Source organism: Pollachius pollachius (genome assembly GCF_949987615.1).
Source record: "Pollachius pollachius genome assembly, chromosome: 6".
In the NCBI taxonomy this organism is placed as follows: Eukaryota; Metazoa; Chordata; class Actinopteri; order Gadiformes; family Gadidae; genus Pollachius; species Pollachius pollachius.
Window position 1 is genome coordinate 17,790,532 of NC_136939.1, and position 19,163 is coordinate 17,809,694.

Sequence of the window (19,163 nt, forward strand, 5' to 3'; positions counted from 1 at the left end):
TTCGAGGGGTCACGCATGCGCAGTTCAGTCAAGGTTGACATCGGAAGTAGATTGTTCAAGCGTAGTCGCGGAAGATATAACAACAACTCCAGCCCGTTAGCCCTTATAGACGCATACTTTAGCCCTCACTAATATAGTGTTGATACGATATCAACTTTCATTAACCCACATTTCCAGCACGCTCCGCGAGCGAATCTAAATATGCACTAAACACTAAACCTCTTGTGTTTCACGACTTCTAACGTCTTCCGTTAAGGTAAGATGGCTTGGTCGGTAGTTGAAATACAAGCGGAAAATTAAACATTAGGAGGCGACCTCTGTCACCTTCAAATGTTTTAAGCAACGCCAAAATAATCAAACGAAACATGGAACGTATTTTGATCAACTTGAATGAAGCTGACTGACCTCGTGCACCTGCGTGTTGAGGCAGCATCAGATTAATGCGTTTTAGAATTTACAAGGTTATGTTTATTACTCAAAATGAGGCGCACAATGTATATCTACTGTAATTCATAGTTATTTTTATTTTTGGTGGACGACTGGGACAGGAATGACCATGATGTTGATGTTCTCCTCTCCGCAGATGAGTGACGGGACAGACAAGAACCGAGAGTTTCTGGAGCAGCTGCGGATGCAGCAGATGTACGGTCAGAGAAACGTAGACGGCTCTGACCCGTACTCCTACACGGACCCGCAGGATGGCACCGTCTATGACTGGGACCACGACAAGAAAGCTTGGTTCCCAAAAGTAAGTTCTCTAACAGTTTTCAGCCCGACATCGTGTCATTCAGAGGATAAAAGCTGCCGCCCTTTTGTTAGTGTGGTTGTTCTGCGGCCACTCCAGCCTGTGTTTATATTGTTATCATGGTCCCACCCATTGAGTGTGACTGTACTGGTCTTGTACTTGTAGATCACCGAGGACTTCATCGCCGCCTACCAGGCCAACTACGGCTTCAAGGAGGACGGCACCCCGGACGCCAACGCTGCTCTAGCGGACGACACCAAGCCAGCAGCCCCCAGCGCCAAAGACAAGGGAGGAGCTCACCCAGAGCCCACCCACACGCCCGGTCAGGACGCGGCCAAGGACGGCAAGCAGAAAGGAGAGAAGAGGAAAGCAGAGGCAGGTGGGTTCAAAGGGCCCTCTGGTTGATCAATCACTCAACACCTCCTACGTCGAAGGAGTGAGCCATAGCACCCTAACCCCATCATCTAACCCTAGGAACTTGTGGCACGCCGCCACCACAGAGCTGCCTGCATTTATACTTCCACGTCAAGTTAATGTGCACGCAGTGTTCTGCTCATTGACAATATGTGGGAGAGGCAATATGTCCATGTGGGAAAGATGTTGCAAAAGGGTTTGAATGTCCTGCTGAAAAGCGGTGGGTAAATAGCACAGAATAGAGTTTAGCGGAAGCAAACCTCCACATTAGCGGGTGACACTTTGCCCACCTCTAGGATGTGTGTCTCTGTACGTGTAGGTCTGGCTAAGGGCTGTAGTACTGTTTACAGGGTGTGTTTAGGTCTCTGTACGTGTAGGTTTGGCTAAGGGCTGTACGTTACAGGGTGTGTTTAGGTCACAGCGCGGCAAAGTGGCTCTTCTTGGATCTTCGCATACATGCCGAGGGATGGGAAATGAGTTCCACGCTTCGAGGGCTGAGGTTTGGTTCAGGTTGCCCGTGTTGCTGGGTGGCTGTTAGTATACACTAAGGGTTCCTGTATATGGGCATACAAGGAAAGGTTATAATGCACGTTGTCTTTTAGTTTGTAATGGCACTAAAGCCAAGGTCTTAATGCTCTGTCACTGTTTCTAAATTAATAATCATGGTTGTTTTCTGTTGGTCCTATGCAGCTTGGTTTGACGTGGACGACAATAAGAACACCAACGTCTATGTTTCAGGTTCGTATTACAAAAACACTCTCCTTTCCTCTCATCATACTCAAGAACAGCTCCTCTCCTCTCTCCTCATACTCAATAAGACAACAGCTCCTCTCCTCTCCTCATACTCAATAAGACAACAGCTCCTCTCCTCTGATCAAGAAGACAGCTGAAGGGAAAGATCGACTATGTGGTTCTCCCTCCATAGGCTTACCCCTTGACATCAGCAGCGAGGAGTTTGTGGAGTTAATGTCCAAGTGTGGCATCGTCCTGAGGGACCCCGTCACGGAGGAGTACAAGGTGAAGCTCTACAAAGACGGACAAGGCAACCTCAAGGGAGACGGCCTCTGCTGCTACCTCAAGGTTTGACCCCCACCCAGCCCTCCTCATGTCATTCATAGCCTTTCACACTCCCACTGTCAAATGTCCTCTAGACACTTAGCATTCGGATTTCCATGTTAAAGAACGTGTGTGTGCGTGCGTGTGTGTGTGCGTGTGTGAGCAGAAGGAGTCTGTAGCCCTGGCTGTGCGTCTGATCGATGAGTCTGAGGTCAGAGGTTACAAGCTTCACGTGGAGGAGGCGCACTTTGAGCTGAAGGGTCAGTACGACGCCACCAAGAAGAAGAAGAAAAACAAGGACTACAAGAAGAGACTACAACAACAACAGAAGTATGGCCGCCTTCCTGGGGGGGGAAGTGTACTGCATGGGGGGGGAGTACTGCATGGGGGGGGGGGGATCATTTAATGTATTTGGGAAACTAATGTAAGGGAAAACTAATGATATTATTTCAATGGCATTACTTAATTTTAGGAAGGGGGGGGGCTGGAAAATAATTTGCACCAAGCTGTTGGTGAGCACCGTCAACATCCCTCCCAGGGACGGTTTTCAACCTTTCTTCCCCTTTTGTTCAGCTTATCACACAGTGCCTCATTGATTGCGTCCTCCATGGTGGTACTGTGTCTAAAACCCTGGTGGGAGCGGGGGTCCTAAGTTGTGTGTCGCCCCCTGGTGAAAGAGGGGATCCTAAGTTGTGGCATGGTGTGTGTGTGTGTGTGTCCCGTACAGGCAGTTGGACTGGAGGCCGGAGAAAAAGGGAGAAGTGAGGAAGAGGTTTGAGAAGGTTGTCATCATCCAGAACATGTTCCATCCAAGCGACTTTGAAGTGAGGACACACACACACACACTTTGAGGCCTTTTTCAAACATTGACCGGCGTGTTCTGCTGATTCAATGGTCCCCCTTTTGTTGACCGCGCCCCTCAGGAAGACCCGCTGGTGCTGAACGAGTACCGGGACGACCTGCGCACCGAGTGTGAGAAGTTTGGCCAGGTCAAGAAGGTCATCGTCTTCGATGTAGGTCACCGGGCTGTTATTTCACTTTTTAAAGAATGCTTTGAATCAAAGTTTAGGAACTTAGTGTGTGTGTGTGTGTGTGTGTGTGTGTGTGTGTGTGTGTGTTTCAGAGACATCCGGACGGGGTCGCCTCCGTAGCGTTTAAGGAGCCAGAACACGCAGACTTGTGCATCGCGGCGCTTAATGGACGCTGGTTCGGTGGGAGGCAGCTGTCTGCTGTCCTCTGGGATGGAACCACGGACTACCAGGCACGTTTGCGTCTTTTCTCCTCAACCATAAACTAGACACATCTTCGTTCCCTTAAACTACTACTGTAGTTCAAATTGGCATTGTTTTAGGAAATCCTTTTATCCAATGACATAACATTATTAGTAGGCAATGGGTTTTGTGCCATTAAAATAGACGAAAGATATGGATAAAATATCAAAATAACAACCTATCTCCAAGGTCTTTATATATCTTGTCTAGAGACACTTCCATAAAGGGCTAAGTGTGTGTGTGTGTGTGTGTGTGTGTGTGTGTGTGTGTGTGTGTGTGTGTGTGTGTGTGTGTGTGTGTGTGTGTGTGTAGGTGGAAGAGACGTCTAGAGAACGTGAGGAGCGCCTCAAAGGCTGGTCCAAATTCCTGGACCCAGGAGCCAAAAAAGAGGGGGACCCAAAATCTACTGTCCCAGCCGGTGGACCAGAGCCTGCCCCTGACACGTCAGGCCCCGCCCCTGACACGTCGGGCCCCGCCCCTGACACATCAGGCCCCGCCCCTGACACATCAGCCCCTGCCCCTGTCACCCCAGACCCTGCCCCTCACAAACCAGGCTCCACCCCAAACAAGCCAGAGCCTAGTTCTGATCTGAGGAGCACCACCTCCGAGCCCACCACCCAGCCCAGCCTGGACACGGAAACACGGCCCAAAGAGCAGCGAGAAGAGGCAGCGGACTCCACCGACAGCAGCCTAGCAGGGAGTGATGAGGAGGCCTGATGGGACCTGCCACCAAGCGAACTGAACTGCCGCAAAACACGAGAGATGTCGCTGTGTTATGACGTTAAATGTTTCGTAATTGGGTCACAGCAGAGAATTAAAATGTTTTTCCAAATGTTGTGATTCTCTTTCTTAGGTAGTCAGACAACAATGCATAGATATATTAATGTAATATTTCTTTGAATGCGGTCTATAGTTAGAATAGAGTAAAGACCTACTTTAATGGAGTTGATAAGGATGCCTACCTGCAGTACCATTGTGGTGCCTGCTACGTCAACAGGGGTGTCCTGAACCCTCGATGGGCTGGCTGTTTGCAGCTTTACTTTCACTCATACGTTCTTCAGGAATACATTCAGAATAGTTGTTTTGAAAGGAATACGTATATTTATTGACATGACAACTAATCACTAATCTTGACAGAGGACCCAACTCCATCCTTGTTAAAGTCCATTATGAATAGGAGCCCCCCACTCTGCAGCCATCAGCATGGGCATAAAAAAAGTGGTCTTTAGTTGATCATTTTAAATGCCTATATACATTTCCTGTGCTCCCGTTCTTCTTAATGTAGATTTATTCTTAAGGGTATTTGTGTACCCTTAACACAAGCTACTCTCTAATCAAGAGTAAAAATAACTAACAATGAATTCATGAGGGAATGGTCACCAATAAAATGATTTAATATGAAAATAAAAGTACATTGTCAAAAATATACAGGTATACCCCATGTATTTAATGTATCTCAAACATTCCCATTTGCGGTGAATCTATAACAAATGACAGACATGAGGATACTAGAAAAAAGAAACACTTAACGGTAACGCTGTGATACTCTGCTCACAAGAGTTGATAGTTGCTGATGGTTTTCGACACTGACCAGTTTGACTCTTTATCACTAGGGGGAGAATCGATGTGTTGAGATAATCGCCCAGGCGGCCATTATGCCCCGTTTACTGCTAGGATAACAGCAGTCTAATGTTAGCATAATCCCAACATACACACACTCTGAACTCTTCGGATCCGTGTCCACTGATTCAGCGGTCGGTGGGTACGTTTACTGGAGTCTCGCTCTAGCTGGGATGTGGGCTTCCTGGGGTCCCCCGACTCTGTTGGGGGGGGGGGGGGGGGTGGATTTGGGAAGCCATGTAAGCATTTGATCACTCGCAGCACAGAGAGGTCATTGATAGGTCTAATGTTATTACTACTCTTGGCTTTAAAATGCCATTTAACATTTCACCGGGTTTCGAGAAATTTCAGTTTTGCAAGGCCTGCGTTTCTGGACCAGTATCCATGGCGACGGGTCACGGCCAGCAGCCCTCACCTGGGAGTGGTTGAGGCGGGCGGTGACGGCCTCCGCTCTGCGGTAGTCGGGCGGGTTGGCCCGCGGGTCGTAGCCCAGGCGCCGCAGCATGGGCGCGATGTCCGCCATGTCCCGCAGCACGTCCGAGGGGATGTGACCCACCCACTTGTCCAGGGCGTCCGTGTTCACGGGCCGCATCACCTGGTCCGTGGAGCGCTCCACCCTGCAGGGCACAGGGGTGGGGGACGCCCGGTCAGGCCGGGATCAAACCCTAAAGGGGTCAAAGCCCACGCTTCCCTGGTCCGGCCCCGCAGCTTCAATTCACCTCACAGCATGTCGGTGGTTCTTTCCCCTTCGAATGGCATGCTGATCAGAGTCTCTAAAATATATCTATACACAAATATTAAATATTTAAAATTGATAAAATCACAAAATCTATAAATCATAAATCTAAATGTCGTCATTACTACGTGCAGCTCGAGGATAAAATAAGAACCTCACCATGTCTACATACATACCACCAAGTGTAAGAGCCAACACACACACACACACACACACTTATAGCCAGCCCCCCCCCCCCCCCTCCAAACTAAAACACTGATCTGTCTCTCTTGATGCGTTTCTCTGATGCCTCCCTCATGACGTCAACATGACACATTAGTGGCCGAGGGTGTAATGCTGGCACTTGATCACCGTCATGAAGTCCCGGCGCAGACTCACTTGGACAGAGAGATGCCCCCGGCCTTGCCGATGAGGTCTTGGTGGTGCATCACGGCCGGGTCCCAGGGCAGCTCCAGGAAGTTCAGCAGCTTCCTCATCTCCTCCTCGGGCCGGAGCACCAGCTGCTCGTAGCTGACGGGCAGACAGCTGCCCTCGACGGCGCCCTGACACTGGCTGAACATGGTCTCCATCGCCGCGCTCCACTTGGTCAGGCAGTCCCTGTAGCTGGTCAGGTCGAAGCCAGAGATGGTGACCTGGTGGGGGGCACACTGTATATGAACCAGGACCACTCTCCACTCGCATTCATGGGATCCACTTTACTCATATAATCACTGCCTCTCAATATATATCAATAAATGAATAAGAGAGAGCGAGACAAACCTTGCGAGATATCATGGAGTGGACGGTGGCTCGCCCGTCACGGAGCATCAGGACGAACTTGGCCTTGGGGAAGATGCGGGCCAGGTAGGACAGGGACTTGAGGGCGAAGGGGTCCTTGTTACAGAGCCGGGCTGCGGGCTCGCCGTGACCCATGATGACCTCGGCACAAGAGGGGTCAACGTCACTATCAATCAGATCCACCCCCATTGAGATCAAACCAAGACATTAAGAGTTGACCCATCGTTATTCTGTCGCTCCTAAGGGCCTCCTACGCCCTGTGGAAACGCTACTTTCGCCTTTGTCTGAAATGACGTTCTGCGGCGAGCAGGATCACTCCGGATTATGACCCTCGCTTCTCCGCTCCAGCTCTCCTTAGGGGCCCAGTAAGGGTTCTCCAGCTCCCCTTAGGGCCCCAGGAGGGGGGTCACCAGCTCCCCTTAGGGCCCAAGGAGGGGGGTTTCCTGCGTCCCCTTAGGGCCCCAGGAGGGGGGTTTCCTGCTCCCCTTAGGGCCCCAGGAAGGGGTCTCCTGCTCCCTTTAGGGCCCCAGGAGGGGGGTTTCCTGCGTCCCCTTAGGGCCCAAGGAAAGGGTCTCCTGCTCCCCTTAGGGCCCCAGGAAGGGGTCTCCTGCTCCCCTTTGGGCCCCAGGAGGGGGGTTTCCTGCTCCCTTTAGGGCCCCAGGAAGGGGTCTCCGGCTCCCCTTAGGGCCCCAGGAGGGGGGTTTCCTGCGTCCCCTTAGGGCCCCAGGAGGGGGGTTTCCTGCTCCCCTTAGGGCCCCAGGAAGGGGTCTCCTGCTCCCTTTAGGGCCCCAGAAGGGGGGTTTCCTGCGTCCCCTTAGGGCCCAAGGAAAGGGTCTCCTTCTCCCCTTAGGGCCCCAGGAAGGGGTCTCCTGCTCCCCTTTGGGCCCCAGGAGGGGGGTTTCCTGCGTCCCCTTAGGGAACTTGCAGTCTCAATAACAATACTTTGATGTCTGTTTTGCTCAAAAACAATCTGTTTACAAAATAGAGCTGCTGATGATTTAGTGCTCCCTAAATCAATAGCCCCAGGAGGGGGTCTCCAGCTCCCCTTAGAACCCTAGGACGGGTTCTCCAGACCCCAGGGCCCTCAGCGGACTGTGGCGCATAAAGGCCAACCCCCCCCACCCCCCCCCTCCCTCCCCCGCCCGCCCTACCTCCAAGAGGAACGCTCGCACCGCAGAGTCCAACACCCGGTCGGTCACGCCGGCCTCGTCCAATCGGATCCTCTCCTTGACCGAGCGGCTCCAGGTGGCCCGCATGGCCAGCAGCCGCGGGATGACGCGCGTCTCCTCGCCGCAGCGCACGGCGGCGTGGGCGTCCAGCAGGGCGCGCATCAGCGTGGTGCCGCTCCGGGGGAACCCGCCGATGAAGATGAGGGGCGTGTCTTCGGGGAAGAGGTTGGGCTGGGAGTACTGACTCTGATTGGCCAGCAACGTGTTGAGCTCCGCCCATCTGTGCCGGGGGCACTGGATGCCGCTGGAGGCCAGGTAGAGGAGCGAGGCGGAGCAGAACAGGACCGAGGCCAGCAGCAGCCGGTTCCGGGCGCTCCTCATGGTGCTGGAGGTGGGCAGGGTCAGGGGTCAAGGTGTCGGTGTGGGGACATGCGCTTCAGGAGGTGTGGTAGTGGAGGGGGGGGGAGCCGAGGTCTCCGGCGCCCCTGTTGTCCGGGCAGCAGGCCTCCCCAGGCGGGCCGTCGCGCCGCTTACCCCTCGTGGCTGTCGGGGAAGACCAGGCAAACACACGCATGTCAAATGGAACAGGGCTCGTCGTCACAGGCAACAGGTGTCCCCCCCCTAAAACCCAGTTGAGGTACGCAGACCTTCTGGAGGACTGGTTACATGAATATCTTCCTGAGAAGATCTCCTCCACCTCTTCAAAGATCCTACCACACCATCACCATCGGGCTACACAAGTCTAGCAGCCATTCGACTTCTGCAATGTGCATTTCATAAACATTACATGAATCTCGTCGCTCTATTGGCTATTTCAAACTTTTATTTAAAGAATAAATGTCCTTGTGCTACACTAACGAACACTATTATTTAATATCCTCTTCCGAGCTGGGCAGACCCAGCGGTCAACCCTTCGGTTTGGTGTTTCCATAGCATACTGAGCGTCTCATCCTCATCTTATGTTACCATAGGAACTAGATGGGCGACTGGGCCACACTTCTGAGATGTGAACCCCCATATGAACGTTGGGGTTCAACGTCCCACATCGGGGCTGGTTGTGTTCAACCAGGAAGCAGCCGTGACTCCAAGGAGACGAGACACTCCAACACAACGCCTTTCAAGCCTGATCAAATGTAATATTAGGACGGATCTTCGTGACGAGGACAACGCTGACGTTTTATAAGCATCAAATGTTGTGTCCGATGAGACGGAGAATCAAACGCGTGTTGAACTGAGGACAATTGGCTTCAAGAAAGCGATGGCCCAAGATAATAAACACTTTAATACCAGAGACCCTCGGCGTCGAGAGGAAACCATTCATTTGAGCCCAAACATGTCCACCTGTACATACCATTGTCTCTGTTTATCAACCAAACACACATTTGACAGAAGCATTAGGATCGCTTTGACGTCTAAAGCGTGAGGATGTGGAATGACGTACCACCGCGACATCTCGGGTTCTGCGACCAAACCCACGGCGACATAGAGGTCCGGCGGTCAGTTCAGAGCTGCAACACTACATGATCTGACATGAACCCTTCAGAACACAAGACGCTAAACGTAAAAGAAGCCGTCTGGTCAGTCAAAAGGACAACAGAGAACGCGAAGGAGGTAAAAACAAGAGACCTGGACGCTCATTGGTCGGTAATAGGACACAGTTCAGCACATCTGCATTGGTGATTTTCATTGGCGGGCCATGGTAAGGAAGTGCTTTTAAGTGTTGAACACTGGTTCTGTCTCTCTCTCCCGCACAAACACACTTTTTCTGTATTTAGCACACCTTCAATGCAAACTTATTGAGATGGTTTTGGTTTAATGATTGATCCACACATCTGGAAGCCAGAGGGAATATTCGTTTGACGTTTAATTTCCTTGTTCTACAGAAATATACATTTTCCAAATGAACAAAACTAATACAGAACAGGAAGTTTTGCAACATGCATGGACCATATATACAGGGTGCGATTTGCCGGTGGGGATGGTGGGGATTATCCCCCCCTCTGGTTTACACGTCCTACCCTCTGCTGAATTATTTTTATCCTCGTTGGGGATAAAAATTATCCCCCCCACCCAAAGTATTTTCACCATTACACCGTAATAATTAACAACCAAAATACACAGGGTCCGTCTTCATTTTGAAAATTTTTAAAATGTTTCTCAAAATTATCCCCCCCTCTGGTTTTTTCACAAATCGCACCCTGCATATATATACTATGATATATCATATTGTTTAACATTTTGTTGGATGTAAAATGAATGCAAAGTACATTTCTAAAAAAAAATAACACTACAGTAAAAATCATTTGTTTATTATCAGTGTAAAAAAGTAAATCCATAAAAACTATGGTTTCAACTCTGCAGTCTAAAAATACGATGCATTACAAAAAATGCATAAAATGTGAAACATTTAATAGAAATTCAAGAGAGCTGTCGACAAATAAAAAAGTAGATTTTGAATGTGATGTCTATTTTCAAAATTTAAACTCACTCTTACAAATGGTATAAAGTCACAAAACATGTCAAAGCTATTAAAACATATACAATGTATGAGTAAAAAATATGTTCAATTATCAATGTGCTTGATCTCAATATGATTTACTTTAAATAAGAACTTACAAACGTTATTTGGTCAAAAATGTAGATGACAGATTAAGTGGAAGAGTTAGATAGTGGACTAATGACAATAAGGTACGTTTCTCTATCATTTTGTAAAAATTACTGTTGAAATGCCCACCCCTGATCCCTGTTTTATAATCCCATCAGCATCCCTTATTAGAGTTTTTCTCAGTCGCTTTGGTACATTTCTCAGATCAGAATTGTAATTTGCAAAACAGTAAGTGCATTTCTCAAAACTATTCGTACAAATAGCAAAACACCATGGATTTCATGCAAAAGCCAGTCTCGCTCAAAATCATTAGTTTGTTTCTCAGAGGTAAATATCTGTGTCAATGAACATGTCAGTGCCATCTGAATGACAAGTTATTGTGTCATTGTGTACGGATAACAGTCAAATTGCTTAGTCATGTTGTCAATATAACTGTACTCTGGAGGGATGTTCTGATGTAAACTATGGCTAAAGTTTGCAAGAGACTGTACAAGATAAACATTTAAGCTTTTACTGTTTGTACTGTTATTTATTGACAGACCATGTCATTGTGATACAGAAAGGAAAAGACAACAATGCATAGCACAAAGAAAAAACAAAAAAAAACAAAATTAGAAATGTGAACATAGGATAATCTCCTTTGGGAAAACTGTACATGCAGTACTGTAGGAAATACAGTGCAGTCTTCCTACACCTCCTGACGTTCCTGTCGGTTGGGCGACAAATTCTCATCCACATTACACAATATCTTCATGAGATGCACCTTTGAGCTAATTCAGTAAACTTGTTGATCGTTGGTTGATTTAACACTATAGAGAAAGTCGAGATTCACCTGGGAGCAATTTACCAATTCATGACAGATTTAGAAAAAATAGTCTAATGGAAATGTATAGAAATATTCTTGACATATTATGACAACTAGCTCAACCATTTTGCATGTGAAGACTTATGCAATGAACTAATACCTACATTTTGTGGGAGTGAGACTATTCAATAGAGACCCATTACAATACATTTTGATCAATATACATAAGCAATAGATAATGTAGGAAAGAGCAGAGAATTGTACATAATCATTTGCATGGATGTACCAAAGCATTTGCAACTTGCTCAAAGAAATAAGAAACTGCTTTTTTGATGTGAACAAGTGACACAATGTTGTGAAGATTGAACAGGTAGTTTAGAGAATTTCAATTCTGATCTGAGAAATGTACCAAAGCGACTGAGAAAAACTTTAATAGATTGTTGTGAAGCGTGTTAATGGCTGATTTGAGCAGCCTCACCTGGCCAGAGTCTGACTGATGGGACTCTGGGGCTGGGTGAGGCTGCACACCTGGGGTGCATTGGGCATTCATTGCACACATCTTAAACCAGCCATCTCCACACACCCTCAGGATACATCTCTGACATGGCAGCATGGAGCACCTGCTCTGCACATAATATTGCTCAAACTACACTAAACTGGTTTAAACTACTGCCTTGGTTCTTTTGTGGATTGAGCCCAGTAACGCCATCTAGGTGGAGGGACAGCCACCTAGATGGAGTGGCAAAGAGCAAACGGCTACAGTTGTATTTGACTATTTTCCAGAGTATGAGGGAAATGCATAATACAAAGTAGAGGTTTACTAAAGTAAAGCTAAAAGACCCTAGTTGGTATCCATGGGTTCATCGCTCTGTGAGAAAAATCCAAAAAAGCCCTTTAGTAGCTCTTGGTCTCCCTCACAGAATGATTCTGTGAGGTTAATCATTTCATCTTCTGTCCTGACAAATTCTGTGGGGTTACGTTCAACTATTTTCTTTATGTTATCCTTCACTACTTGGGGAATGCCACAGGTGATCATTGCCAACAGCACATGCACTTTTTTCTTTCTCACTATCTGAATAATGATTTGTTCAATAATGAGTGACAGGGGAAGTGAATACTCAAGGACATGGCCCTTTTTCTCTCTGTCGGGGAATCCCCCAGTGTGCATCGATACAACTTTGAAATTACGATCAAAGACAGGTGAGCCAGATGAGCCATAATAAAAACAGCTTTCATAGGTATGTATGTTCCTGTCCATTAGGCCTGGAGTAAAGTAATTTCCAGTTACAAACAGCATCTTTTGCTCACGTTCAGAGAGAGGGATTGTGAAGCATGGGTCCATCATTTTGACCATCCCTTCCGGATGCCCAATGATGCAAATCTGACCTCTTTCAGTAACCAATCCAAAGTGCTTAAGTAGAGGCTTTGCCTTTATTGGTTGGGTATTTAGATCACCAGAGACCTCCAGCAAAGCCCAATCACGCTTGGGCCCTGCCGCATCATGATCAAGGTCACTGGCAACGACCTTCACACCCATTGACTTGCTGTCTGTAAGTTTCTCATAAGAGAAAATAACAGTTATGTTTTCCTTCGGGTGTTTTGCCTCATCAAGGACTACGTGGCCATTTGTTAGGATGTACTTTCCAAATAGAAAAAAGCCACTCCCTGCTGCCGAGTCATGTATTCTCACCTGGCAAACAGAATCACCAAGCTCTAGAAACCTCCTCATCACTATCACCTCATGGCAAAACTTTGTGCTTTTCCCAAACTCTTGAGAGAGATGATTATTGACATTTTTAGGAGTAAGATTCTGGCGTTCTTTCATTTGTTTGACAAGATCTTTAAACTGAGAACGAAGGAGTTTCAACAGGTCCCCAGAGTTTGGTATAGGCTGATAGATGGATAGCTGACTGCTCATGTTTGGGGTTGGCTGATTGCTGTTGTTTGGGGTTGGCTGATTGCTGTTGTTTGGGGTTGGCTGATTGCTCTGATTTGGATTTGGCTGATCGCTCTGATTTGGGGTTGGCTGATTGCTTTTGGGGCTTGCAGTCCTACTTGACTTTGCCTCCTGTTTCTTCTCGTTTTTACCAATACGCTTCACCCCAAAACATTTATCATGCAGTACATCTACAGGGCTGGACATTTCAGTGAGATTACCATCATTTGAGTCCTCCAGAAAATAATTGCTTTGTAATACCTCATCATTAAAACGTCCATCTTGCTCCAGAGCTTCCCTCACGGTTTGACCTTTGTATCCATACACCAAAACCTCATCCACTATTTTTTTTAGCTCAGGATTTTTCATAACCAGCTTACTTATGTTTCTAGATCCAAATGTTTTCATGGAAAATATTATAATCTCGCCAGGATTCTCTATTTTTATACTTTCCGTGGCTGTCTGGTTATCTTTTGCATTTATGTACTTTATGATCAGGTTTTCCTTAGGAATGTGCGGGCATGGAAAATGTGAACTAATCGCTTTCTTAACTGAAATTAAAATAACAAGTTCTTTTTTCCTTTTGGGATCTCCGCTGGCAATTCTTTGTTCTAGCTCTTGAAATTTATCAAATCTCTGAAGGGATTCGTAGATTGTCCCAGCTTTGTTGCAGTAGCAGCAGTATTTTTTTTTTTCTTTGTCATACTCCCAGTTGATGTTATGTCCATGTTGCTCTTCTGCCTGCGTAAGAACCAGAGTATGGACAACGTGTTAATGCTGGTCAGGTTAAGAGGAACAACGAGACAACGAGGGAGGTCTGTGAAACTTCATCTCATAAATCAAGATGTTGTTTCTCAAAACAGTGGAAAGGTATATTGATTAGGAAAATGACCATACCAAGTAAAACAAAACAAAAAGAAGATAGACTGCCTTGTTTTGATGCTCTGGATTAGAATAGCCTGAACCAAATGTTACGTTACCTTTTCCTCCTGCTTCACACAGGGCGTGTCCGGTAGATTGAAGGTCCTCTAATTAGAAAGACAAACAGAGGTAGAGAGATAGGCTTGGTCAGTAATGCCCTCCCCTGTAAGAAGGGCGGAGGAGTGGGTATTGGGGGGGGAAACAACACATTTACCATCAGGGGAAGCCCCCCCCCCCCTGAACATGGGCTATAGGCTGATTCGATACCCTGTAATTAATTCTTGTAAATCCCTCCTAACCGTTGGAGACGGTCCACCTCAGGCGCAGCGTGCCGCGGTGACACACAGCTCAGTTTGGTACGGTATGGTCTGGTACGGTTTGGTTCGGTACGGTCAAAGTGCCAAGGGAAGATTTTTTTTTGTTAACTGCTGTAAATTGATTGAGGTAGCATTGCACCAGTAGGCACTCATCCTCCACGCTTCATGACATCATGAATCAGTTAACCCTCACCTCCATGGTTTATGGTGCGTTCACATCGCTGGAAATTATGTGGGAAACATTTTCGCGACGTTGGAAAGTTCTCGTGAACGAAACCTCATGACGCTCTTATGATTCTACTTCCGTTCGGCAACTGGGACCAGATTTTGATAACAGAGTTGCCCAGTTGGTGACGTATGGTTTACTAGTGACGCGCATGAACATGGCGGAACATGAACGTCTCACTCAATATAAAAGAATCAACCATCATATCACATACTTTACTATTGATTGACGTTGTAACCGTCTGTTGGCATCGACTTTGCTCAGTTTTAAATGTTTTAACGTTAAAAAAAACCTGCTGTGAAGAACTTTTAGATTCTCAACACAGTGCACATGCTGTCGCTGTCTGGAACACACGTAAGCATGAGCGTCATCACTAGCGAGCCGTCTCGTTATCACCAGGACCATGAACGCGCCTTGAGTCCATGACATCATGAATCAGTCTAACCCTCACCTCCATGGTTTAGTCCATGACATCATGAATCAGTCTAACCCTCACCTCCATGGTTTAGTCTATGACATCATGAATCAGTCTAACCCTCACCTCCATGGTTTAGTCCATGGCATCATCAATCAGTTAACCCTCACCTCCATGGTTTAGTCCATGGCATCATCAATCAGTTAACCCTCACCTCCATGGTTTAGTCCATGACATCATCAATCAGTTAACCCTCACCTCCATGGTTTAGTCCATGACATCATCAATCAGTTAACCCTCACCTCCATGGTTTAGTCCATGACATCATCAATCAGTTAACCCTCACCTCAGCCCCTGCAGTCTCCTCCTGGGTTGCATCAGGGTTATCCTATAAAATAAACAGGGACTATGATATTTCAAACAAAGTAATACTCAAAGTAATAATCAGTTATGTTAATTCTGAGCTGCACTGTATGTGCAAAATGCTTGATAAAAGGCACAAATTATCACATATTCATCATCACTAATCCATGTAAGACCTCACCTCACTCCCTCCCCCTGGCACTCGTCCACCTGGCACTCGTCCACCTCTCACTCCTCGACCTGGCACTCCTCGACCTGGCACTCGTCCACCTGGCACTCGGGCACCTCTCACTCCTCGACCTGGCACTCGTCCACCTCTCACTCCTCGACCTGGCACTCGGGCACCTCTCACTCCTCGACCTGGCACTCGTCCACCTCTCACTCCTCGACCTGGCACTCGGGCACCTCTCACTCCTCGACCTGGCACTCGTCCACCTCTCACTCCTCGACCTGGCACTCCTCGACCTGGCACTCGTCCACCTGGCACTCGGGCACCTCTCACTCCTCGACCTGGCACTCGTCCACCTCTCACTCCTCGACCTGGCACTCGGGCACCTCTCACTCCTCGACCTGGCACTCGTCCACCTCTCACTCCTCGACCTGGCACTCGGGCACCTCTCACTCCTCGACCTGGCACTCGTCCACCTCTCACTCCTCGACCTGGCACTCCTCGACCTGGCACTCGTCCACCTGGCACTCGGGCACCTCTCACTCCTCGACCTGGCACTCGTCCACCTCTCACTCCTCGACCTGGCACTCGGGCACCTCTCACTCCTCGACCTGGCACTCGTCCACCTCTCACTCCTCGACCTGGCACTCGGGCACCTCTCACTCCTCGACCTGGCACTCGTCCACCTCTCACTCCTCGACCTGGCACTCGTCCACCTCTCACTCCTCGACCTGGCACTCGGGCACCTCTCACTCCTCGACCTGGCCCTCCTTCCTTCCCGACCTCTTCCCTGTTCTCCTGATGAGACGATACATGATATTTAGAATAACAAGGCACGGTAAATGATTGGTTATGATGTTGTCTTGTCATGTTGTGTACTTACTCTCAAAAACTGATCTATCTTGGGTTGACTGCTCTTTCTGGGCGGCATTATGCTGAAATGAGATGACAAGGTTTACTCAGATTGTTCGAACGCTATTTGGCTGACATTAGACCACATGAGACAGAAAGACGAACGCTCCCCAACATAACCAGAGAGCTTTCTGACAGCATGATCATTGTTGACGTAAACGTTAAAGTTTGCTTATGAATGTTTATGGCAACCAGTTTGTGAACGTTCCTTTCTGCTCCGAACGCACGTGGCGTTCTTAACGGGACGGGTCCGCGTCCGAGAGACCGTTAACCGTTAAGCTTCTCAAAGGCATGTAGTATAATGCCACGGTGTGGGGCGCATTTCCTTTACAACATATCCCTCATACACAAGGTAAAAGTAAAAGTATTACAAGTTGCTGAAACTGCCAAAACACATTTCCATCAGTCATTGTTCGAGATGAAACTACTCGACACTCGCATGACTGAGAGATTAAGTTACCTCATCAAAGGTCGAATCGAATACTGAGACACACACACACACAGTATGTTTTCCATGAGGTAAAATAAAAAGCAAAATATGATCCTACATTTAAAAACATCAACCTGAATTCATCTTTCAAGAACTTAAAGAACATTAACCGGAGAACTGTCAGTCAACAGCAGCTCCACTAATACATCATGAATCAAATCTCCACAACTAGCGCGGAGGTTTGATTGCTAAGTCTGCTAGCCCCTTATTACTGTTAGACAGGTGCCCATCTCCCACTTATTAATACTAACGTATTTACGTTTTGGATTAAATCGAAACGTCAACTCAACCTCACATTTAAGTTATTAATTGAAGTTTGTAAAAAAATAATTATAAGCCAGCCAGTTTATTTCAAAAACAGCCCAAATTGTATGACCCTTAACGTGATCAAAAGTCCGGAAACCGCCCAATCTTGCAACACTGCCGCCAAAAGTGACTCACGCAACGGGCGCAGGCGCGCACTTCAAAAAAGCCCGCCAACGCGTTTCGTTTAATTCGAGGCAGAAGTGCAAACAACTTAAAATAGCGGTCTCACTTCTTGATTTTAGCTGTGTAACGTTAAATAAAGAATCAAAATGCAGAAAATCATGGAAGATTCTTGAACCCTCACAAAGGCTACTTCTACTTTCTCCATTTGATGGATTTTTGGAATGAAATAAATAAAACGGGTGAAATATTTTTTCGGCAGCACAATTACATAAAACACTCACGCAAATAAAAAACACTTTACCCGCTCCAATTTTTCCGGAAGCTGTAAGCAGTGATTTAGAAGCTGCTGCTGCTCTACAAGATAAGTGTTGTGTGAAGAGGTTCAGGAGCTGTTGTGGGAAGAGGTTCAGGAAGTGTTGTCGGAAGAGGTGGCTGAGTCATTACGGATCACAGGGATCAGGGGCGGTTCATTAGAAGAGGCAACGGAGGCAACGCCTCCTCGTGATGTTAATAATAATAATAATAATAATAATAATAATAATAATAATAATAATAAAGATTTACGTGGTGATGAAATTATTATTAAAAAATATTTATTTTTCAAAATTATCTATATGTAATTATTACTAAATAATTACATGAAAATGTTGAAAATAATTGCCAAGTGCCTTTGCAATACATTACTCTCTGAGTATGTTATGTCCGGGGCTAGCCACTGAACGGAGGCAAAGAGGCCAAAACTCACTTTTGCCTCCTTTGAGAATAAAAAATAACAAATCACAATTCAGTTTCACTGTTGGTAAATCATCAGAGGGTCCTCCCCCAAAAAAATTTGAATTTCTAAAATGCGATTTCCTGCATTCTAGTCCATTTTAGGGTGACCTGCTGGACATTGACAAATCCTAAATCTCTGAAATATCAGTGCATTATCATTATCAATTTTATTTTATTTTAATTTAAAATAACCATGATAATGCACTATAGTATTATACATATGCACACAAATAAGTACTACATTGTTTTAGAGGTTTGTCCGCATCTATCACTTTGGTAGAACTCATTTAAAAAGGGGTCAAAGTTAAATTAACGTGGATATGGATGCAAGCTGAAAGTAAACAAGACAGTCTAGCACCAGCCACGCATCGGTAACATCGTTAACATGTTGGCTGCTGGTCAAACAGCGATTGCAGCAACGCGATATCTGTACATTTCTTATCTAAATCGTTAATAAAGTTTGAGTTTAAAATAACCGATATGTCAGATATTGATATTTTTTACCTCTTCATGATATTCAGTGGACCTCAACATTTAATTTAAGGTAACATTTGGTAACACACAACACTGTACAATATTGGCTGAGACAGAATCGCAATCAGAAAAACGGATTTCTGACATTTTAAACAATGCTGGTAATCTATTTTGTGTGAAAGGAGTAATTATCATAGCAACCTAGCTAGCCGAGGCAGGCTATTTAGCACTAGCACCAGCACTACTGCTCCCGGCCAGCGCGCATCAAGGTAATTTCACTGACCTGAAACATTTGACAGGTCATTGGCAGGGGCTGCTGCTGCTATGGTATCACTGGATGTTGGTTTGGAAAAATAATTTCTAATGTCCATGGTAATGTTTGTTACACACCCTGAGGCTACTTTAACAAGACTGCTGAGAGACGTGAATGTTTAGAAAACGTCACGTTTTCCGAACGAGAGATGGCATTTAACACTGCTTCCATGTGTTCTTTCTTTCAAAATTAAAATAAATCAATTTCAAGAGGTGAAAATCACTAC

General features: G+C 46.6%; 2 protein-coding genes across 3 annotated transcripts; one reads left to right on the forward strand and one right to left on the reverse strand.

The window, feature by feature from the left end:
* The first annotated feature begins 64 nt into the window (after nt 1-64).
* On the forward strand, nt 65-4,744 carry htatsf1 (HIV-1 Tat specific factor 1). Its single transcript, XM_079737866.1, has 10 exons — nt 65-256; nt 584-748; nt 911-1,124; nt 1,850-1,897; nt 2,085-2,239; nt 2,382-2,545; nt 2,943-3,039; nt 3,139-3,228; nt 3,339-3,476; nt 3,799-4,744. The coding sequence occupies exons 2-10, from the start codon at nt 584-586 to the stop codon at nt 4,201-4,203; spliced, it is 1,476 nt and encodes a 491-aa protein (XP_079593992.1). The 5' UTR covers nt 65-256; the 3' UTR covers nt 4,204-4,744.
* A 112-nt stretch (nt 4,745-4,856) lies between these two features.
* On the reverse strand, nt 4,857-17,777 carry LOC307076762 (protein-tyrosine sulfotransferase 1-like). Of its 2 annotated transcripts, XM_079737870.1 has the most exons (11): nt 17,678-17,777; nt 16,429-16,480; nt 15,617-16,343; nt 15,558-15,571; nt 15,360-15,401; nt 14,115-14,162; nt 7,771-8,331; nt 6,602-6,760; nt 6,221-6,474; nt 5,522-5,723; nt 4,857-5,306 (listed from the first exon to the last, which is right to left on the reverse strand). In XM_079737870.1, the coding sequence occupies exons 7-11, from the start codon at nt 8,167-8,169 to the stop codon at nt 5,271-5,273; spliced, it is 1,050 nt and encodes a 349-aa protein (XP_079593996.1). In that variant the 5' UTR covers nt 8,170-8,331; nt 14,115-14,162; nt 15,360-15,401; nt 15,558-15,571; nt 15,617-16,343; nt 16,429-16,480; nt 17,678-17,777; the 3' UTR covers nt 4,857-5,270. The 2 variants fall into 2 exon arrangements, with proteins under 2 accessions (XP_079593996.1, XP_079593995.1); XM_079737869.1 differs by lacking the exons at nt 4,857-5,306; nt 5,522-5,723; nt 6,221-6,474; nt 6,602-6,760 and having other exon boundaries at nt 8,172-8,331; nt 15,558-16,343.
* Nucleotides 17,778-19,163: the final 1,386 nt, after the last annotated feature.